Source organism: Argopecten irradians, chromosome 5, assembly GCF_041381155.1.
Source record: "Argopecten irradians isolate NY chromosome 5, Ai_NY, whole genome shotgun sequence".
NCBI lineage: Eukaryota > Metazoa > Mollusca > Bivalvia > Pectinida > Pectinidae > Argopecten > Argopecten irradians.
The window spans coordinates 19,937,789-19,963,069 of record NC_091138.1 but is presented as its reverse complement, the minus strand read 5'-3'; the positions used below and the strand labels follow the sequence as shown (position 1 = coordinate 19,963,069).

Genomic DNA, 25,281 nt, shown 5'->3' with positions numbered 1-25,281 from the left:
GCTTCGTATAATGCTTTAATGTCAACCAAATACAAAATTCCATTTTACTACATTCCTTCATTCACGACTATTCTAAGTCAATGTTCTAATGCTTTATAGTTTAAACATTCGCGAGTATCTGAACATCTGATTAACACTACTTACAGTCCTAAAAAACGACAGTACAATAAACGGACGGACAATATTCTTAGTTTATATCTTGTCACCCGCTAGTTATGAATTCGTCGTTACATTAAATGAGACCAAAATTTCCCCCCAGAAATGCTTTATTTAACATTCCCAGAAAAGGTGTATAATGCAGGGGCACACCTTTCCAAAATGTACCAATCCAAACAAAACCATAACGTCAATATTATAAAAAATTCACGCGAATGTTAAAAATCACACGGGTTCAATATTATCAAGTGAGTTAAAAACGTCTAAATTACTTTTTTCTTTTACTTATACTGTGTACGTATAAACACACAACACTTATTTTCAAAAACGTCTATGCATGTACCATTGTGACCGACCCCCAGAATGTAAAAAGAAAAACCCACACAATTGTAATTATCACATCACCCTTAAATCATAAAATTGTAAATACAATCGAGAAAGGCCCATTGATTTTTCTTTCTCAGATGTTTCGGCAACAAACATCAACCGTCAAAATCTAACATGCACGACACTTAACACATTGTTTACCAATAATCAGTTTTTGACATTGACCAACGAGAATGACCCCAGTTTAATATCTTCTGAGATATGTTAACTGTAACGAAGAACAGAGGACGGACTAGGGTGGAAAGGCGGTTTGGACCAGCATACTGCTGAAGCAGCAATATACAGAAGGCCATTGGTTCCATAAGGTTATTCGGAAACCACGATTTGTCAAATCAATCAAAACGCAAAGAAACAGCAAGAAATATGAACTTGACAACTATAACTCAAACTCAAACTCCCCCCCCCCAATTACAGTTTTCAATACACCTTTTAAATGTGCTATGAATTGTATGAAAAAAAGTGTGCAACGAAAAAAGAAAGGCCGGTATTGGCAATGACCCCCTCAAAACTCTGAAACTCGAAATTTGTGCAAGGATATTTAATGGGTTTATGTAAAGAACTATGAAAGAAAGAGATCGCTAGAATAATAACATCTTCTTGACGGACAAGCGGACGGACGGACGAAGATGAAAGTTTTAGCTTTAATAGATATACGTTTGTTTTCACAATCAACCAAGAAAGTTTTTATTGTCTAGCAGTTTCCGTTGTTGTCTAGCAGTTTCCGTTGTTGTCTAGCAGTTTCCGTTGATGTTTAGCAGTTTCCGTTGTTGTCTAGCAGTTTCCGTTGTTCTGTTCTTTTTCACAAAGTCTCAACCACTTTAATGCGTTCATACAGTACCTGTGTATTGTTCTCTTTTCTATGGTTTCAGTGTCCATTAGTAGTTGATAATGCACTGTCACTGCCTAATCCTATTTAGTATTATTTGATTCGTAAACACTGTGGTTCAAAACAACATTAAAATGTCTGAAACTGTTATGTTAACAAACATACCCTTTGTACATTTCATCACTTTGCTGAGATTTTTTCCGAAAGACATTAATAATATTCGGATCATAAGACTCTTTTCGCACACAAATGATATACTGTTTCCATGGATACATTCCTTTCCCAATCCGAATCTATTTCTGTATGAGCGGGTTGTATCCGTTATTGATAACGTCCGGATGTTCTGGATCGTCCGAGTTCTGTACCAGGGTGTTGTTTATCCAGTTGATGAAGGACGATATCCGGGTGTAGATGCCAGGGAAATCCGGATTAGCGCATCCGATCCCTATAGAAACGATCCCAGCCTGGACCCAGTGATCGCCGTCCTCACAAAACAGTGGCCCTCCGGAGTCTCCCTAAAATAAGACAATACGGGGTTACAGTTTTCGTTTTTATGGCGACAACATACCCTTCCTGAAATGACGAGGTCCTCATTCGATGGTTAATAAAGTAAATGTTCATCATTTGGAATTATGATAATCAGAAAATGGTGAACAGTTATCATCCAATTACGACTCTAAAACATTGACACAAAGTCTTGACTTGATTTGAAAGCTTTAGTTTTCAATTTAGAAAGTTATCGTCAAAGCCAATATGACCGAACTTTATTGTACTGCACATCGGCTACCGGTATTTTCATATGCAATAAAGGTTTTCATAAGCACACCATATTGGTTCCAATATTATCCGTCTAATTATTACTGGAAAAAATCTCAATTACCTCGCCTTTGACATTGGGTTCAAGACCATAAAATGCAGCAACCTAACGGCGGTTCTCTGCATGTCAGCATTTTAAGATGCAAATTCCGTCAAATCAGTCTGGAGATTGAGATAAAGCGAGAAAAGACTAACCTGGCACGAGTCACGTCCACTTTGGCTGGACTCGGTGGCTGCACAAAGAACAGAATCATCGATGGACACAAAGTTTTTCATCACGTGACCATCAGGTAATGCGTCATACTTGGCGTTACAATCAGCTGGCGGGATGATCGGCAGCTGAGCGTGGAGTGGCAGACGTACACCCTTCCCGTCTATTGCAAAGATAACGATAATCAACATTCATTCTCAATCACAATTAACCTAAATAGATTTGATTCCACGTTATTGGAATACATAATGAAATGGTAATCATGTCTTCTTTATTCAGTAATAGTAGGTCTAAGGTTTTCAGCTTCTTAGATGACATACTCGTATAAATACAATGTAAAACCAGCCAACGTAGCCAACGGAGCTGCAGGAAAACTTAAGTAGCTTGAGCGAGATGGACTTTCGAAACCATAGTAATAAGAACACGTTTTGTATTTATCAAATCCAGCTGATACTGCGTTCATCACACACATACAATGTTTGTCAATTTATCCATTTGACATACTACCACAGATATACCGACATCACCGATACAGCTTATTCAGCTGTATTTAGGTAACTTAAAACAAATAATGCATTGCCCGTCCTGTAGGTGGTGTGTAAGAATTGTGCATACTGCCCCCATGGCTGATAAAAGTCGACTAAATTTAGGATATTACCTGTCTCGTTTTCTAAAATTCTCCCCCTCACTTTTGTGAAGAAGGCTTTGTGTTCTGTCCCCTGACTAAGACACACCATGAAAGTAAAAAGTCTTAGTTTCATCTTTTGTTTGGCGCTCAGCTTAAATGGAGTTGGACGACTGACTTGCTCGTTGGCAGTATAATGTGGCCGTGTAGGGTGTGATTGCTCGATGTCTCTGGCGGTATGCCTCAATGAGACACAGAAATGGGCAAGAGTTTCAACTAATGCAAAGAGACAATACGAACATACCACTGTCTCCCAAAATATACATTCACACAAATGTAAACAAACCAACAGACAAGGTACCTGTTTTCGTAGTAAAGCGCCTCTAGAAAACATGGTTATTTGTCTTATTAGGCCATCGGACTTATACAAAGTTGTCATTGCATTCAAGGTATTGCTTGTTTGAGGTGGTTATATTGGAAATAGGAATGATGATTGGCAGCCATAATGTTCCAATATTCATTTTTATGTTTATTAAGAATTTTGCAAAAATCTGATTTGATTACATTGTTATTGATATTTCTACAGCGAATGATTCAGTTTATTGTCACCATGTCTGGAAATCCTTGGAAATGAGACGTCAGTCATTCATATTTAATCAGTTTTCACACAATATGCTTGCCGTATTTGTATGGTGGCCTCACCTTGTGTGTTCTGTCCCCATCCTGCCGTGACACACAGCGCACCCGGCGGGAAGCGATTAGGAAGGACATTCAAACAGACTGGATTGACGTAGTCGGACAAAATGGCTGGTCGGTCTAATTTGAGCAAAGCAATGTCCTGTAACAGTGGCGTATTCCCTGAAATTAAAATAGACTCATAATGTAAGCACTCCAACAAGCGTTCCTATTGAGTTGATGTCGTGTTTATGGAAGTGTTGAATGCCATATGTTCATTTTTAGACCACAATATCATGAAACAGTCTAAAATATCGTAAGACTATTTACTCACAAAATCTTGTGTCATTTTGATTGGCAAGTCTAAGATTGTTTTGTAATCTCGAACCCTCAAATTACGTTTTTTACCATACTCACACGAGATCTGGAAGTTGTCTCGCTTGTAGATGTTGCTGATGGTGAACGCCTGTTCTGTACCGTCCCTTCCCGCCTGGTTATGCTCGCCAATCAGAACCTGCCAATTTGTGGGCTCAGCAAGGCCGGGCCATACGGTGTTACTGTGAGAAAGCAGGAATACTACTCTCAATAAAGGCCACTTTTAGGGTTGATTTTGATTTCATTCTTATAAGTATAATTTATTGACGAAAAACCTATTTATGATATTCCGGAACATTTAAAATCACTTACTGAGCCTTTTATCATTGTCTATCACTGTCTATACGCGGTTTTTATATAATGCGACCGTTTCTTTACGGATTACAGGGGCTGGAGTAGATAGCTAATTCTTAAGTCGTGATAATTTGGTACCAGAAACTTGGTGTTCAATTCAATATCAACACGACATTTGTTGGTGAAACCTGATTCAGTACCATATAAATAGAATCAATAGTACACAGGGACATGATATCGACACACAATGACGAATGAACTGCAGAATAGTGACCAGCGATTTGGAACATGATCCGTCCCTCGTCTATACATGTAAGTAGTCATGTTCCTAAAGCAATGGACTCAATACGCTGTTCGGATATATACAATTACAAGAACGGGATAATTACAACTTATTGTCGACAAACTCATTTACTCCGCCAATTTTAATTTGTCCATGCGAGAAATATGGTGCTAAAATAACATTTTAGAAGGTATATGATAAACGTTGATTTCCCCAAATGATAAGATATCTGTGTATCAGGATTCCGTATACCATAGAAGAAATTATTTCAGATTTTTTTTCTCTCCTAAATTCATTGTTTACGAACTTTTTTGTTGTAGGGTTTGAAATGTGATTTTCATCAAATGTACTATTTATCTAAATATTCCGACTGTATCTAGAATATATTTACTTTATCTGCGCAAAAATGTTCGGGGCCACCGATTCCGTTTGTTTGTTTTTTGTTTGTTTGTTTTTTTAATAATGATAGTTATTTTCATAAGGGTTTATCGTGTAAAGAATCAGTCTAATTTGATGGGGTGATGGTGAACACGTTTCGAGTTTGAAATTTACTTCTCATTGAGGCAAGGTTTCTGATTTTAATTTATACTTACTCGAAGCAGTGAGCGGCAGTGATCACCCACTGGGGGTGTATGAGAGATGCGCCACACAGGTGGGGAAAACCGGATGTATTAGAGAACATGTGGTACCGCAGGAAATGGAGAGATACGAGCCAAGGCCATTCTCCCGGGGCGGCATGGATACCACCGACCACACGTTTCTGACGGGGTTGTCTACCGCTGTGAATGTTTCTAAGGACACTGTGAAGGTCACTGTGAAGGTCGTATCGGTCGTTATGGAAATGAGTAAGTCCGCAAGAAACGTGAATTTCTTTTAAGTAAAAAAAATATAAGAATAATTAAACAATTATTTATGCCTATTCAAATATCTCGATAATAATATCTATTTTATATTCCACCTTGTTCACATGATGCAATTTAAATGTAATTCTACGGAAAAAACTGTTTCAAATCTTTCTTTCTTACTGTTTCCATTAATCAACATTTTGGTTTGTCGGATGAATTCATTTGCAACATATGCATACTACCATTTTTCGTGTCTTTCAAAAGTGCAAGATTGCAATGTGATTCACCATACCATATTATATAATTAATTTATATATATATATATATTATTGTAATAAACGATGATTGCCTCTGTGGGTTCATGTGTTGTTTATTTCAAACATAGTAACGTACAGCAGCCCACCAAGATGGCTGGGCGGAAAGCATGGTTTTCAAGGGAGATCACTCTAATGTACAACTCAATGAAACTATCGGTGCGTTCGTTTTACAATACTCATTACAATTTTCTCCCCCTTGGTTAAGATCTCATACAATATCACAATAATCTGTTATATGAGTTATATGAACTGATTATTCTTTACCATGTCCAATTTAATCAAATTAAATTTTACTTTCAACCAAGTCCAATGTATTCAATGTTTGTAATTTTCACTATTCACTTTTCAGCACCACAGTTAAGTATTAATGATGACTAGATTTCTCACTGACTAGAACATTATCATTATAATGATTGTCCACATGAATAGTTCATAAAGTAAACACTCAATTCAACTGGATAACTCAACTATTGAACTAAACTAAACTACTAGAAATCAAGGTAGACTGCCTTGAAATCTGAAGATTGCTAGGGATTATTCTGCCCTTTAACACAACAATCTTCTAACTACATATACTGCTAGCTAGCCTATTTACAAACAAAGTCTTTGAACCGGTTAGGCAACTTGCGTTCCCTGGTTGGAGACGGTTTAATATGGGACTGTCTTTCCGCTCGGACACTTTCTCCGGAGAAGATGGAGTCTGACTCTGTTTGACCGGAGTCGCAGGTGTTACAATACTCGGAGTGACCTCAGGTTCATTCGAAACCATGGGTGGTTCGAACTCATGATCCGCTTCTGGAGTCTCGGCTGAGCTTGTGTTCCACTCTCCGTAGTCTGTTCGTTTTCGCACATGATCGATGTGACGTCTGATCGTGTGTCCTTCATTTATGGTCACTGTATAAGAAACTGGACCTGTTTTAGCCTCAATCTTCCCTGGTAACCACTTCGGACCTTTTGCGAAATTTTTAACATAAACTTTGTCCCCAGGTTGCAGTGTAGATGTTCGATCTTTCGACGACTTGTCGTGATACATCTTTTGTTTACACTGCCGTTCTGTAACCTTTAGTTTTAAGTCTGGCCGTACCCTATCGAGTTTGGTTCGAATTCGACGTCCCATCAGTAACTCACAGGGAGCCACTCCAGTGGTTGTTTGTGGTTTTACTCTGTAAGTCAACAGAAATCGAGCTAATTTCTGTTCTTAATTCCCCTCGGACTGTTTGCGAAATCCATCCTTGATTGTTTCCACGGCTCGCTCAGCAAGTCCATTTGATGCTGGATGATAAGGAGCACTCCTGACATGCTGAATACCATTTTGCTTCATGAAGTGTTTGAACGCATCACTAGTGAAGCTAGAGCCATTATCTGATATGATCATCTCAGGTAGTCCATGTGTGCTGAATGTCACCCTGAGTTTCTCTATTGTCGCTGATGACGTAGAGCTGTTCATAACATGAGCCTCAATCCATTTGGAGTGAGCGTCTATGATCACCAAGATCATCTTGTTCATGAATGGTCCCGCATAGTCTATATGTAGTCTGGACCATGGACGACTAGGCCATTCCCAGGGATGTAATGGTGCCTCAGGCGGGGGTTTCCTGTGTAATTGACAAACAAAACAACTCCCTACCGTCTCTTCCAGATCTGAATCTAGTCCTGGCCACCACACATATCCTCGGGCGAGACATTTTATCCTGTTCTCTCCAGGATGACCCTCATGCAGACTCTGGAGCATGGCTGGTTGACCCTTCAGGGGTATGATTACTCTACTCCCCCGAGTATACATCCGTCTTGAATACTGAGCTCTGACCTGACCTTAAAATAGGGTGTGAGTAACTGGTCGGGACTCTTAGCTGGCCAACCTGATTGCACCAAGTTTCGCACTCTGGACAAGACTGGGTCTTGATCTGTCCACTGCCTAATCTGGGTTGCGTTAATGGGCGAGTCCTCGATCTGTTCCATAGCAAGGATTACCTCCCCTGGTACTGGAGGTTCTTTGGATAGTTCTAACATAGGTAAGCGACTCAATCCATCTGCATAATTCCTTTGTCCTTCACGATAGACTAGGGTATACTCGTAAGCTGCCAGCGTTAATGCCCAACGTTGGATACGTGCTGCAGAAAGTTCTGGCACTCTCTTATCCTCCTTCAGTAGACCTAACAGCGGTTTGTGGTCTGTATAAAGAGTGAAAGGTTGTCCGTACAGGTATTGATGAAATTTCTTCACTCCAAACACCAATGCTAGACCTTCCTTTTCCAAGTGTTAGTAGTTCCTCTCAGCTGGTGAAAGAGTATGAGAGGCATAACCGACAGGTCGTTCCGAACCATCTTCCATCTTCAACGCTAACACTGCTCCCATTCCATAAGGAGACGCATCACAACAGAGTATGATGGGTTTTTCAGGGTCGTAGTGCACCAGCACTTCTGCTGACATCAACAGCTCCTTAGCCGCTTTAAATGCCTTATCTTGCTGTTTCTCCCACTTCCATTTGCAGTTCTGTGATAATAATTCATGCAGGGGAGACAACACTGTCGACAGGTTAGGTAGGAATCTGTTGTAAAAATTCAGCATTCCCAGGAAAGCCTGTAGTTCCTTTACATTGTTCGGTGGAGGCATACTCTGAATGGCCTTCACCTTGTCAGGTATAGGATGTATGCCCTCCTCCGACACCCTGTGTCCTAGATAAATAACCTCTTTAGCTAGGAAAATACATTTCTTCCGTTTTAACCGTATCCCTCTGGATGCCAACCTTTTAAGTACTTCACGTACATTTGACAAATGCTCCGATCTGGTTGCACCTGTAACCAGGATGTCATCGATACGCACGATGACTCTTTGAATTCCTTGTAGGATGTTCTCCATCGTCCTTTGGAAGATCCCTGGAGCAGAAGCAACTCCGTATGGAAGGCGGTTATAACTATATAACCCCTTGTGATGTTTATCGTCACATAAGGTTTCGATTCCTCTTCAAGCTCTAATTGCTGGTAAGCATTGCTGAGATCAAGTTTGGTGAATTCCTTTCCACCACTTAAGGTTGCGTATAAGTCATCGATTTTCGGAATCGGATAATTGTCTAACTTCGACACCTCGTTGACCGTTATTTTGTAATCGCCACAAATTCGTACCGACTTATCCTCCTTAACAATAGGAACAATAGGTGCGGCCCATTCCGAAAACTCAACAGGCTTGATAGTACCCTCCTTGACCAACCGATCAAGTTCTGACTCTATCTTCTCTCGTAGAGCGTATGGTACTGGTCTCGGTTTGAAATAACGTGATCTGACATCAGGCTCAATATAGATGTGTGCTTTCACACCTTTCACTATACCAAGTTCCTCTTTGAAAACCTCTTTAAACTCGTGAACGATATTTTCAACGCTGTCTGGCACTTCAGGCTCTGATTTGATAGTGTGAACCATCTCTGTCCAATCCAGCTTTATTTTGTTAAGCCAGTCTCGACCCAATTAGGCTTGGGCCATTCCCTTCCACTACGACTAGTGGTAGTCGTTCTGCTTGGGCTTTGTATGATACATTCACTAGGCCAACTCCCAAAATAGGAATTTCCTCACCTGTATAAGTCTTAAGCCGTTTCTCTGACTTCCTAAATGCTACGCGAATTCCCTGCTGTCTCACTGTAGCACGACTTAAAATAGTAGCAGATGCACCTGTATCGACCTCCATTTGATCTGAGCGACCTTCAATGTTCATGTTCACTAGGTATGGGCCTTTCTTACCCTCGGATAGACGAAACATGGAATAAACCTCGTTGTCATCATCACTATCATTTAGGTAGTGTGTTCCAGTTGAGCGTTTCTTATCCCCAAAACTGCTCGGTGTCGTTTTGTGTTTCACATGCTTTTGTGTCTTTTGCTTCCCTGTTCGACATTTCTTGGCAATGTGTCCTTTCTTTCCACACGAAAAACATTCCGCATCCTTGAATTTGCATTCAGCCCTTGGGTGTTTACCCCCACACCCTGAGCAATCATATTTATGATCCATGTTTTTGACAACTTTAGCACCATGTTCATGCTGGCCTTTAGACCTGTTACTAATCTTATGTATTTGGGTGGTCGCTGATTTGGTTTGCTGTAGATCTGCGACATTCTTACTAGCCATTTCCATTGCCGTGGCTGTGTCCAGTGCCATTTTGAATGTCAATTGGCCCATTGATAACAGACGCCTCTGAATCCTGTCATCGTTTACACCACATACCAATCGATCTCTGAGCATACTTTCAAGAGTGTCCCCAAAATTACAGTCTTCTGTTAAGCGACGTAATTCTGCTACATAGTTAGCAACCGATTCGCCATTTTGTCAAAATCTATTATGGAATTTGTACCTTTGTACGATTTCTGAAGGTTTCGGATGTTGATGGTTTTGTACGAGAGTTTTCAGTTCATCAAATGTCTTATCGCCCGGTTTAGCTGGGGCTACCAAACTGCTAATCAGTTTATACGTTTTGCCGCCACATACCGATAACAAAACTGACCTTTGTTTTCCTGCATCGGTAATCTCGTTGGCTGCGAAGTAATGTTCCAACCGTTCAACGTATTGGCTCCAAACCTCCGTTTCACTTTTAAACTCGTCGATTTTCCCAAAAGTCGCCATCCTGTTCTGTGTAGTGTGTACCTCGTCCACTTCCTCGTCGCCAATTCGCCAATTGTAATAAACGATGATTGCCTCTGTGGGTTCATGTGTTGTTTATTTCAAACATAGTAACGTACAGCAGCCCACCAAGATGGCTGGGCGGAAAGCATGGTTTTCAAGGGAGATCACTCTAATGTACAACTCAATGAAACTATCGGTGCGTTCGTTTTACAATACTTATTACAATTATGAGACTCTTTCATATGTAAATATGAAGGATAGAGATATTGTACCCGAGGGTCACAAATTCTTGTAGGGTTTTATAACATTTTGTGACCCCGAGAATAGAATATCCCTATCCTTCATATCAACGTATCAAAGAGTATTTTTCTCTTATACCTCGACGTTTTATTGCAATTTTACTACTATAATTTTCGGTCATTTTGAAATAAATTCGGAAAAAACGCGACTGCAAGTCAATTATCCATACATGAAAATATGCGTGATGGTTTCAACGCAAATTCCGTTGTTTGTACATTTTAAAGTAAATCCAGTAATAGCAATTTTGTTGACGCTGTGATGTCAAGAGGCTTTATTACATGGGTAGCCATGCAATACAGCTTCAGGCGACATGAGTGTATTGTCCTGGACCAGCCAGTATTATACGTGTAGGTATGAGAGAAATACATATCTTACTCCAAATGCTTTGTGAATTCTGTGCAAACTGAATAGAATTCAAACCATTATGTTGGATATGATATTTAAGTCCGAACAACCTTCTTGTTGCATACTAATCTGTAGGTGGAACTTCGTTTATACTGAGTGACCACGGTGGCAGCTGGTTAAGATATTCCGATATACTCTCACAAATGTTCATATGTTGTGTGTAATGCGTTAGAACATTAATAGACTAAATGCTATTAATTAAAACTTCACATCATCGGTAAATGTGAATGAAACCCAATTTCTTTAAAACGAATCTTATACCCTCTTGATTTCAGCTTTAAAGTTCTTTCATGCAATATGTACTGTTGAACCAAATCATTTCCAATTTCGCAGTTCATGGTATCGAAGAATTTCGCTTCCTGATACTTCAAATCCAATTTACCTCAAATCAAAAGGCCAACAGCTAAGCAACTGAATTTATCATATAATCTTACTTGAACTAAGAAGTAGACACGGGATACGATATGGAGATACAAGTTGGTATGGAATATAGTCCTAGTTGCCTCAATATAATATCTATATCAAATATTTATGTAGTAAAATTAGAAACATATCTTACCTTCATTCTCTGTGACAGCTGAAAAGGGAAAAATATTGATTTATCGTCAATTTTATGAAGCGTAAGTATGTCAAATATCCTGAATACTGATTAAACTATCGGTCAGATTTTTTCCGAAACATTTAAGTTCTTTTAACAATGTTAATAATATGAGAAATATTTTTTCCCATTTTGTCTTTATTTTTCATTTTATTTAGTTATGTTTTTTATCATTCTATCTTTTATGAGTGTATCTTTGAACTACTCTTTGAAGTATCCATGCTTCAAAATTTAACTACGATAATACAGCATGCCCATATCCTCGATGACATCAATAGGATATAATATTACATTACGATTTGGGACAGCAGCACCTATTCACATATGTCTGTACAGAGTGCAGGTTTCCATTACATACCACAGCCTTGCAGTCTAACTACAGGGGGAGTAGCCTGGCCGTACGGTGTCACCCGGACACACAATGTCCTTAACGGCCGCAACTCGACGTTTACATCAATAGCCTCCCCGTCCACACTCGTGAATACCTTAAAGTAAACCCAACCGTATAGAAATATCGCCACCTCCGATATCAATACCCAACCTTACAAGATGTGCTTATAAATAATAAAAAGATCGATTCAAGATACAAATATGACACTAATAAGGTAATATCTCTTGAAAATGAAAACAAACATTTGATTTGTTATACACCGAAATAGAATAACATGTTTACGACACTTAGGTTTATTCAACCTTTTCATGCGTTACACATGTCTCGCCGATAAAGTAGAAAATACTTCCGGAGCTCCTGATTTTAATATCACTTTTAGCTTGTTTTTATTCTGCATTCTTTACAAACTGTACATTTTCTGTCGTTTAGTAATCATTACTTATATATGATAACGAATAAGATTATGATGATTATAATACATATCCTTATTTATGTAATACACGTATGTCAATTGATATTGGATTTGAGACAAAGCAATTTGCCTGTTTTATTATCAGATTAATATACATTGCACTGAGTAAAGTCGATTAGTACCGAAAGTCATTAACATGAATGGTAGGCCTAATACATATTATAAATATCACCAGCCTTATACGGCATGGATGTATAGTTTGACCTTTCGGATGGACCGTCTTGATACCAAATTGGGAGATGACTTATGTCCCTAGCCATACTATAGCGGAGTATAAATACTGACTTGACAGAGCTCTCCAGTGGCTCTTTCCGGAACCCAATACAGTCTTAAGGTTTTCTTCAGAACTAATTATAGCATGTTGTCTTTAGACTAATGACTGGAGATGTGCTAATTACGTAGATCATTGAGCCACATAACAACGACAAATTACACTACCGCAAAATAAAGTCATTTGAAATATTGTATAATGTTGTTGGTCTTTTATAGATTTTTCTGTTTTGATTCTTGGTGTTATGACAATGTCTCTCAATACTTTAAAGGACAAATGTTTTGGATATTACGTTAAACTGATATTTTGGTATCTTACCTTAGGTTGGTTGCCCTCCAAAACGTCATAAAATGCGACACACGTGCGACTATAGGAGATGCCGTAACTACTGTATCCAATCGTAGTCGGTTCTATACGGATAAGAGATACAAGTTTTTCTCCCGCCAGGCGGAGCTGTACGCCACTGTCACTTGCAGTAACATTAAGAGACTTGTGACAGGAAGAGGGCACTGAGAAAAAAAAATGAAACATGTCTTTTTGCTATATGTAGATCTCGTTCTATTGACGCCATTTGTATGATATATGTACGAAATACTTATGTTAGTTTTTAAAAGAACGTTATGCAAAACGATTCTATGAAAAATAGTAAAGAATATATAATGTATATGCCAATAAATTGCAGAGTAAAATTAACTAGCTCCATTGAACTTTTGTGTTTTTGACTTGGATAAAGTGTTAAATTGTCTTCATAGTATTATGTAAATTTTCGAATTCCAGGTAATTTGAATATACATGTATTATATGCTTATAACCACTTTAAAGCTACACCAGTGTCAATATTGCTTCATTCGTTGACTTCAAAAGTGATTGATGATTGCATATCATTTTCCCACTTATTCTGATTGCTGGGTTCAAACTTACAGCAGCCTGTGAGCTCAAACCTCAGAGCGGACGCGTTGCCATGACGCTCAGTTGGGATGAGTCGGACACATCGAGCAACAAAGACGTGACTAAAAACTATGGTGGAGACTGAATTGGTGTCAACGTTAGCAGCGAACACCTGAAATATAGGACAGGCGATTAATGACAACGAATGGGCGGTCTGGTAATTACTGACTTCTGTACAAAATCTTTACTCAAGGACAAATAATACATCAATGGTGACGAAATTTGTCCTTCCTTTATGCTAAAAATAAGCCGGAATAGAAACTACCACTTTTATAGACTATGGTGTGTCTCGGCCAGGGGACAGAACCCAGAGCATTCCTTACGAGGGCAAATGATCAACTCAATGCCAAAATTAGGCAAGGTGTCAAGGAGACATTAAGAGGGATAGGAGAAAAAGAAAATAAAACATCCAACATTTAGTCGCCTTTTATGATATCCTGCAATGGGAGCCAGCAAGTACTACCATTTTACCACCCTATCTGCATGGTAAAGTTAAACAAAATCTCTAACTCACGACTGTAATCCGCAACTTGAATAACTTATATAAACATTCTACAAAGTTAAGAAAGTGGTTGGATTTACCTGTGGCGTGCCATTATCCTCGATGACGTAGAAATCACGACAGTTGACGCTGTAGTTGACTTTTAGTGACGTCACCCACAAATGTCTTTCGCTGTCTCCCTGGACTTGTAGACCAGTGACTAACATGTTACTCTCTAGTTCAATCTGTTGATAAAATCGATTGATTTGTTAGTCAAAATAGCAAACATCAATATTCTTTTGCAGACCTAACTCGGATTTTCATTATTATATACCTCTCATCGCATAATTTTTGTTTAACATGTCTGATAAGGATGGTTAGAGTCAAGAGAAACTCGTACTTAATACATATGCATCATCGGGCAGGTCTTCATTATTTTGCATAAAAGCCTCGAATTCTCGATTTCATGAGTTTGTCATAAACATTACCGGCCATGTTGGGTCCATCAAGGATAGTTCAATAAGATATAATCAATCCAACTTGTATTTTATGTGAGGGTTTTTGATTGATTTAGAAATTCTACAAACACATAATATATATTTGATGTATGCACAACCATAATGTCACTTATAATTGTGACACGTTTTGATTGTTTAATAAAATACGTTATTCTCAAGAATAAAATAAATGAAATAGAGATGATGCTTCCTTGTGTTTCTTGTCGTTAGTGTGGAACATTTCTGGAGATTTGTATTACCATTTACCATATTTACATATACAAATGCTAATATCATATGTTGCGACATGTACTTAACCTGTACAAATGTTGTTGGTCCCAGAGTGGTACCGTACCAGGACCGGCCTCCATTGAGACGCGCGTCCTCAGCATTGCCTTCAGTAGCAGTTAGAGTGTAGGGTAGCAAGGTCTGGGAGTTCACAGAAACACCCAAAGGCGTTGTACATTGGGCGGAGTCATGGGTCTGAAAAGCACATAAACGGGTCTCATATATAAATAAAAGTAACTTTTCATGTAAATACCGAACACAACAGATGGAAAAAACAACTCGAAATTCACTTGATCGAACAGATAAATTTGTCTCATTGGAACCACCAACGACATATTTTCAGTGTAGAATAATTTTGTATTTCATATTGTTTAGCCAAGGTATTAATTCTTAAGGTGGCTGTTTGTTTTTAAACATTCATCTACTATAAACACAAACAGTTAAGAAAGCCCACTAATTTCATGTTCCTAATCAATACACGTTCGTCCTTATCTACTACTTGTGATATTCCATTTCATACTATTGATATTAATTGACATCAAACGGTTTCAATACGCCAACACATGCGGTGACAATGTTACATGTTTTACTTTCTATGAACGCCCAGTGATAAGGTGAACCATGTCAGAAATTGGTTGTTAATTTCAACGTTTTACAAGCGATAAAAATACCAGCATTCTCACAGATAACAAGAGTTGATTGACTGCGTAATTTATAACATTGTCCTAATTAGGTGAATTTTTGTCTGTTCTTTCATCTTGTGATGTTCAGTGATATCTGTTAACTGTATATCATGTAATATTGACTTTCCTCCCTCGGTACTATCCACTCTCATTCCATCCACACACTCTCATCTCAACAATCAACGTCGGGTGTTTTTCTTTCTTTTGTTTTCTTCTAGATAAAACAGTAAGACCTTCCAATATAATTTTGATAATTTGATAAAACAATATTTCACGACATTCTAGTTAACCCATATTTCTTCTGTTCTTTGTTAGATGGAAATAACGCTATTTTTAGTGACTCTTTATTTTTGTCTTCATAAAAACTGTAAAATAATGATATAGAATATAACATTCATGTATGTAGAATATAAGAACACTAACAATGTATGTATTTTTTTAGAAAAGTTATATAGTTAGATTAAAATAACAGTTACGTAGATTAAAAATAGTTATGTAGATTAACAGAAGAGTTACGTAGATTTAAAGAAGAGTTATGTAGATTAAAAAAACACAGTTATGCAGATTTAAAAAAAAAACCAGTTATGCAGATTTAAAAAAAAAACCAGTTATGTAGATCAAAACAACTTCTATGTAGATCAAAAGAACAGTTATGTAGATCAAAAAACTATTATGTAGATCAAAACTACTGCAATGTAGATCAAAAGAACAGTTACGAAAAACAATCATGTGGATCAAAACAACTGCTATGTAGATTAAAAGAACAGTTATGTAAATCAAAAGAGCAGTAATAAAAGTACTGTTATGTAGATCAAAAGATAAGTTATGTAGATAAAAAGTACTGTTATGTAGATCAAAAGATAAGTTATGTAGATAAAAAGTACTGTTATGTAGATCAAAAGAAAAGTTATGTAGATCAAAAGAACAGTTATATAGATTAAAATAACAGTTATGTAGATTAAAAATAGTTATGTAGATTAAAGGTCCACTACCTTTCCGAAACGGCTTTTAATTTTTAAAATAGGAATGTGAAACGAGATCAATAATATTGTAGAGTCGCAGAAGTTATTAACTATACGTTTACTACCACACTTATCACCACCTTCAGAACTGTTTAATTAGAATAAATAAAATGTTAATTTTCATAACGCGGGTCGTTTTATGTTTATGTCACTGCGCCAGACGGCAAAACAGCGAAATGAATTTCCACTGTTATCGTACATTAGACAGGAAATCTTGCATATGTTTGGTGTTGTAACCTCATCTTATGCCATCGATATATATTTTCTTTTGTTATTAATGTTTTTAAGAAACCTATAAATTTTGCTCCGGAAAGGTAGTGGCCCTTTAACAGAAGAGTTATGTAGATTAAAAGAAGAGTTATGTAGATTAAAAAAAGTTATGCAGATTAAAAAAACAGTTATGTAGATCAAAACAACTGCTATGTAGATTAAAAGAACAGTTATATAGATCAAAAAACTATTATGTAGATCAAAACTACTGCTATGTAGACCAAAAGAACAGTTACGTAGATCAAAAACAATTATGTAGATCAAAACAACTGCTATGTAGATTAAAAGAACGGTAATGTAGATCAAAAGAGCAGTAATGTAGATTAAAAGAGCAGTAATGTAGATTAAAAGTACTGTTATGTAGATCAAAAGATAAGTTATGTAGATGAAAAGTACTGTTATGTAGATCAAAAGAAAAGTATGTAGATCAAAATAACAGCTATGTAGATAAAAGAAGATATGTAGATTAAAAGAAGAGTTATGTAGATTAAAAAAAAAAAGTTATGTAGATTAAAAAAAAAAACAGTTAAAAAACATTAATTTATGAAGATTAAAAGAACAGTTATATAGATAAAAAAAAACAGTTAATGTAGATTAAAAGAACATTTGTGTAGAGATCAAACGAACTGTTATGTATATAAAAAGAAATGTTATGCAGATTAAAAGAAACGTTTTAGATTTAAAATTACAGTTGATAATAATTGCTAGATTTTCGATCCGGCGAAAACATCAATTACCTTTACTAAATCACAATTATATGAATTCTCAATCCGAATACCATGTTCCTAATGACATGAAATATATATATTCTGACGCAGCTGAAATCATCTGAACGTAATTACGCTTAAAGAAGTATTTCCTTTATATTATTAAAATCAACAGTTTGAAATTGTACAGCTAATATAGTAACAGAGAACTAAATAATTAGGAGTCGTGGTGGACTCAGGTTTCTGTTGGCCACTAACGAGAAGCTAGTAAGAAGTGTTATCCGCGCTGACATTTATAAGCTCTTTGTAATAACATGGAATTATCACATTGGAATCATTTCAATTTAATTGGATGTCTCAGACTTATTATTGAAAGCCTTGCACCGAAAGACAACATATGGTTTTAAAACTTTCCCTGCTAATGACTTCAATTTCCGCTTCATTCTGCAATGCAACATTACAAACAACTTGCAACACTTCTCAATACACACTAAAAAGAGAACCGGGGAATTTTCAATCAGGCATTAGCGAATTTGGACAATGGCGACAGAAAGAGTGGTTCATAAACAGGTGGTTACAAAGAAATGGAACATTGTCAATAGCACAATGACGCTATCGCACGCGCACGATTACTTGGTCAGCATGTAATTGAAGTGGCTAATTGGTTTCATTAAGTGGAACTGTCGACAACCTCATACAATTGGCGAGTGTTTATGAGCAAATAATCGGATTCGTAAAATAAAGCGCATTGTTTGTGTTGAACTTTAAAAGCTGTTATTTTTGGTGGAATAACAGTATTCTCATAAAACCACATTGTATCCGGATATTTATTGGGCTGTTGGACAGGCTGTTATATGACTAAAATGCCAGGGCAACATTGAAAATAGCATTAGTATTTAAGTTGAAAAGAGTCGTAATTCACAACCTCTATATCGCATTAAACTGACAATTGTTTTCAGTTCCGCGATTACCAAAGTAGAATTTCACCTAATAAAGCATTTTGACGTCACGTGCTCTTTAACAATAAAGCCTATTATTAGACCCTAATTAGGTACACTTATCAACTATGTAGGCCGCTGGTAAGAACATTATTGTGGGATTCAATACTAAATGTAGCCCCAAATTATTACACAAGAGTGAACGTCAGTTTGGATAGACAGTTTTAGCATGATGTTCTGGTGACAATGGCTAAATGTGATGTAACGGTTGTTAGGGTAGCAAACGGTTGTTAGGGTAACAGACTTGAATTGACCTCGATTAAGGACAGAACAATGTTTTAGCAGTCTTTATAATATGCTCTACAGTGAATAGCTGTATGTTTATTCTAATAAAATCCACAACAATATCAATACAACTGATTTCCTTCCGTCGTTCTTAGATGGCAATAAAAGCAAAAAGAAACTAAAACTGACACAGACCATTTAAATCAAGTTACTAGCACCTCATGATGATGACGAGTTCTGGTGGACAAAAACCCACAGGATTATTTTTAAACAAACACAGGATACCAAGTTAAGGTGGCTGCAATATCGTCTGGTCCATAGAATTTTACCAACTAATATTTTTCTATTCAAAATTAAGGTAGTGGATTCTCCGCTACGTACATTCTGCAGTGATGAAAATGAAACATATATACATTTGTTTTACGAATGTTCAAGGATAGCAAAACTTCGTAAGGAGATTGAGAAATGGTTACTTGAGAAAACCACTTTCAATGTTAGTTTATCACCATTATCAATACTACTTGGTCTACATAGTCGACATAACAATATGTTTAATATAATGTCATTACTTTTCAAACAATATGTATATCACTGTAGAATTAAGAAAATTTATGTATGTTTTGAAGTACTTAAATTACATATATGTAAGTATTATGAGGCGAAAAAAGGTTATGTATAAATCTAAAAATGAATGTACAAAATTCCTTATAAAATGCCTTGTTTGAAAAAGAAAACATTGAAATTTAGTTGTCTCTTTGACGATTCACATATTGTAGATAGATGAAATGTTGGTCTTGTAGGGTTTGTGTAAATGTGTATGTCAATTGTACTTGTTGCATATATACAAAATTGTAATGTAATACATATTATTGGTATTGTGATGTATTGTATTCCTTGTTCTGTGTAATAACATGTTCATGAAAATCAATAAAAAAATTTGAATGCGAAAAAAAGTTACTAGCATCTCATAGATAAACGCAGACAAAAGACGATAGACCATTCATTATTATTTACCGTTCTTAGCATTCGACATCTGTCACAAACAGGCGACCACATTCAGGATCTTATCTTTTCTATACTTCTTTACTTACTTTTTCTTGCTAATGTCTTCCTTGACACCGCATTACGTTTGGTCATGAGTTAAGCAATCGTCCCTGTGAGGAATGCTCTTGGCTTTATCCATGGCCGAGATACACCATAAACTATGACAGGGGTAGTTATTGTTCCTGTTTAGCGCTCAGGGAGTGGGACGACTGCTTTGCCTGTTGTTAGTATAATGTGACGGGGTGAATGGGTGTTCTGCGCCAATGGCAGCATACTTCAACTAGATAGAACTATAAAAGGGACAAAAAGTTCTACAATAATAAAGAGTCACAACCCAAACATATTGCAGTCCCTGTAGTTAAGATTAATTAATTTTTATCAAGGTCACAGTTGCTTGCCCTTGCTGATAAACTTTTGTCTTTACTAAGCCTCTTGTAAATTAAAGGTCGGCCAATAGAACAAATGCCTTGGTCATCAAACTCAACGAAGATTGTCCAAGCCTCCTCAGGATTTCCTCTTTAGTGCAATTTCAATGCCAAATGAAACTGTCATGTAGAGAGAGTCTCTGTATATTTTATGTTATTTTGATGACATATATATGCTTCCTCTGGTAAAAATAAAGTGTAAAAGCATTTGAATTGTCTTAAATTGTACAGTTTACTGGGAAACGATTAAAGAAGTGAACACCTGGCTAATATAATAAATATGATTTGACATTAAGACTTAGCGTAGGATAGACATTTGTATTGAAGCCATCTTTCCGGTGTAACTATACATCCAGATAAGATTCGTTTCCGTGAAATCCAAAAAGATCACGTTGTATGTTTGCTATATAATATATGATTATCACTCGTTCATTAATTAGAATAATAACCTGTTCTAGAATAAGGTATTTGAAGTTTCTGTAGATAAAAGCAACAATAGATTTGAAACTTTATAATGAAGTTATATTAAACTCCTCCCAATACTGCATTAGCTCTACCCCATGTGTGGTGGATAGATGCCTCCATACACTTTCCATTTTACACCAGTATTCCTGCCGGATGCCTCTTACACCTCTAGAGAGTCTTCGACAAACACAAAAGACAGTGACGAAATATCATTCAAAAGTGCCCATACAGATCATCTACCATGAATGGTGTAGGGAAGCCTATCCATTGTAACAAACAACTTGTACTTATTTTCAAGGTAATTAAACTGGCCGTCATTTATCAGGTTGTGTTCCCTTAAATTCAATAAGCAGCTTTATTCACCACGCTGTGCATCGTCATATCCTCGAGAAATATTCCAGTTCCTAAAAGCGTGTCTGTAACCTTGTTTATTCCTAGAACAGTAGTAAACTGGGTCTATTTTTAGTAATCTACTGCGTCTTTTACCACTGTTTTCCGTAAAGTAAATGCCTTTATAAGTCGAAGAACTATACTAATCGGTTTATAAATGAGCCTTGGGATAACCAATGTTGGTTTTATTATCAATTTATGCCTCGGACCGGAAATTGCGTCATATAAGGTAAGGCAAAACATCTTCGTAGGGATGTTTATTTTGTTAATGGATGCTATGGTAACAGATCCGATAGAGCTTCGTCAGAATTATGTTTTGTTTTAGTTACTTGGCCATTGACTTAAGATGGGGAACACAATAAATGTAACTTTATACAAAATCACTATTTTTGTCCCTAAATTGTTTTGAAAGAAATGAAACATGTGTTTTGGGTTTTTTTGTTGCTAAATGAAACTTATGATCGCAACGGGTTTCATTACTGAAAGCATCAACAGATTGAACTTTTATCAGTGAGTTATTATCGATATCTATTCGATGCTGACGGAAGAAATATAAGAATTAAAAAAGTTGATAAAGAAGAATACCATTGGAAAAATATATATAAAGATTCACTTTATTCACAATTTTGACATTAAGCAGATGTTTTTTAACGATTGACTTCAATTCGCGATAGAGACTATGCCTCTCGCTTCACGTGCTCGGCATTTTGTGACAGCTATACAGACTCTAGGCCCAAGACAGAAGCGTAAAAATATAAAAATAAAATAATATTCTTTGTTTCTTGGCGAATAACAGTTATATCTCATCGAGTGGAGGTTCATTTTAATAACGGGTATAATAAAATTTGACAGTGTAATGCCTGCGTCACACGGAAATGTAGTCTTACCCGACGTCTTCACCACAAAGAAGGCCACACGATTATATTCGAATCAAACATGAAGTCAATGCGTATGTGTTTTTATGAGGATGTCCGAAGTCTGAAAGAATAGCAATGCTTTGGTATGCCAAAGATCTTGGCGTCACTCACGTTCGTTACTGCCGAAGCCTGAGAAAGTTCCGTGTGTCTATCCTGTGTCAACTTCGGGTCAGTGTGACGCCAGCATAACGCAAAGGACGGTTACTTTTCTGAAACTCACAGTCCCAGTCCTCGTGCAATTTTGTTCATATTTTCCCTTGATTAATTTTGAAATATATTTCTTTTCTGTCCTTTACGAAGCAATCATCAGACCCAAACTCAAATGCAAAAATCCGCACCATGAATATATTTTGTGTCAGTCAATGAGACTTTGAAGGAAGCACACTTGTTCCAATTGTGCATGTGTGTGTAATTGTTTCTTGTGTTTTCTTCTTATTATTTTTTAATTTTTATTTTTCTTCTTCATAAATTATATTTACATAATTTATGTTACAGTATAAATTGTCTAAACCGGATGACATCGGAACTAGTATATTTAGCAAGTATAGTCAGGTTTCCGTATTGAACAGGTTTTCATACCTAAGAAGACAAATGTCATACAATTACGCCGGAAGTGAGTGCCAACCTTTATGCGAATGAATTGATGCACAGTAGAGTTTCATTCACGCCTTTTTATATTGTATAAATTAATAAGTAATTAGTATGACGTGTGTTAGACTGTTCAGCTGTGATTGGCCAGTGCAGTAGCACTATAAAGACGTCGATATTGAGGTAATAATATCTCATGAAAAGATAGATAATCTTTATTTTCTCATATTCACGAGACAACAATCAAAACAAAAGAAAGGAAACTTGTGCATGTGCAGAAAGTTACATATGGTAAAATATTTCACATTTAAATTAATATTTATAGTTTTAAGCAGTATTCATTTTCTCTTAATAGTTTTAATAATATAACAACATAACTTTTCAAATATAATTTGAAATTATTTCAATGTATTTCAATGTAATAATAGCCTTTTGAAAACGAAATCCTACATAAGATGCGTACAGATTTCAGAAATTTAGTCTTTAACTTAACTAGTTTTCACGTTAAATGTAATCGTTCTAACCCAGAACTCCCTGTTTCTGTAGGATTACGATAAGTTCAGATTATCTGCGTTGGGTGTTATCTAATTGAGACAGATTTGTGTAATCCTATAAGTTCTGAATCTTATGATGACATTCAGACTATCTGTGTCTGTATTACTGCGATAAGATTTTGGAACGATCTAGGAAAGCCTCCTTTGCAAATAAAACATCGCGCCCTGTTGTTTTAACCTTTACAAACCGTATCTGTTGCGTCTTTAGGCTCAGTGAGGTGATACAGGTGGATTGGGATATTATAGTAAAAGCTGTTATGGTAATTATGTCCATTTTGTAAACACCATATCCACCGTCTTTGATTCATGTGACTTTATTCAAGACATTTATAACGTCATGATTAGAATAATTAACAAATGCCTAAATACTAAGAGAAAAAAACAGGGACCAACGACATTACCTTGCTTTTACCCCACTTAGCGGAAGGTCAGTGGTGATCTGTGGACACACTTTAACCATCGGGGCCCCTATAATACTTGTATAATTACAATGAAAATGATATTTGTCGGCCAATGCATATAGATGAAGGGATTTTAAAAGCCTACGTAATATAAAATGAGTAGAATCTAACTCATTATTGATGAAAAGATTATGTTCATCGCAACTAGGTGTTTTTTAACGGTAAGCTTTAATGCCAAAGTAGTCAAAGTGAATCAATAGTCCAATCATGGCTTCACACACAGTGACATACTACTACAAAATAACTTAAACGGGCGTGGTGATAAAATAACACATTATCAGGTTATTCACAGGTTGGTTCTAAGATGTGGTCTCTCGCTTAATTAAAACTAAATAAAAGTGGTGAAAGTGGAATCAGGTGTGAAAACAGATTTGACAAGCATTAACTCAAGGATAAAAGTGTTACCATTTTAAAGACCAAACGCGAATAATTTATGAAATATGACAATTTAAATTGTTTGGAACATCCAAATGAAAATTTTCAAAAATATTTAAAACATTTTTTAAAATAAGATAAAAAACGATATATTCCTGGACGTCGAGGATATTGCTAGTAACTACATGTATACCATACTATTTTCTCTCGTTGATCCATATTTGGAACGAACTCAACTTAAACGATAACGCAATCTATTTTCGTAATTTGATAAACATGACATAAAAATATGAAAATAAACAATATTGAATGTTTTGTCAAATGATAATGTTAAAATTACATGTGTAAATTAATTTCAAATACATGATTCTACCTTGAAATTAACTTATCAAAATTTAATTTTAGACTGAATTTTCCCGTTTGCGTTTTTTCGTTTGCACAAAAATTACAAAGGCCAAAAAAAAAAACAGCAAAAAAAAAACCCCAAAAAAACCCCAAAAAACAATAAAAACAGACAAAAACGTACCTGTCCTAGTGAAATGGTGAATCTATTGAATATTGTGATGACTGTAAATAGGGTTGTCCATGTTGTTTTAAGTATCCAGCATCTTTTCCAGAAAAAGTCCATGTTGCCGATATTTATAAATATTAGCGTTCACAGTAACACATCCATGCTGTCGCCGTGTCAACTGTCGGGCATGCGACTCATGTGAGCGCCAACAACGGTGTTCACTGTTATTGATAGCGAATGGGCGATACGTCATCAGCTCCCGGCTTCTGTGTCACCATGACAACAACACTGGCATCATGGTGGACTTCACTTCATACGAGATTTTAGTTGAGGAAGACCTTTTCTAAAATAAATGACACAATTTATCCAAAGTAATAAATCATATACGGAAACAATGATTCAAATAAAGTCCTGCCTCAAGACAAATGCTTTTCTAATTTTTAAATACTTTATAGGTATATCTTTCCATATGTTTAAGTGATGATTCAGCATCATCATTATGTATGATGGACATTTATATTAGCTGTTGTAACACAACAATACTGATTGAAAGTAACAGTAACTATTTTCAAAGATGATA

The 25,281-nt window shown here is 36.4% G+C and overlaps 1 protein-coding gene across 1 annotated transcript; it reads right to left on the bottom strand.

The window, feature by feature from the left end:
- Positions 1-1,214: 1,214 nt before the first annotated feature.
- On the bottom strand, positions 1,215-25,043 carry LOC138323150 (uncharacterized). Its single transcript, XM_069267552.1, has 12 exons — positions 24,717-25,043; positions 15,097-15,261; positions 14,383-14,526; positions 13,774-13,912; positions 13,171-13,361; positions 12,077-12,203; positions 11,680-11,697; positions 5,242-5,518; positions 4,114-4,253; positions 3,724-3,879; positions 2,381-2,559; positions 1,215-1,884 (listed from the first exon to the last, which is right to left on the bottom strand). Exons 1-12 carry the CDS (start codon positions 24,816-24,818, stop codon positions 1,663-1,665), a joined length of 1,860 nt encoding a protein of 619 aa, XP_069123653.1. The 5' UTR covers positions 24,819-25,043; the 3' UTR covers positions 1,215-1,662.
- Between the last annotated feature and the right edge of the window lie 238 nt (positions 25,044-25,281).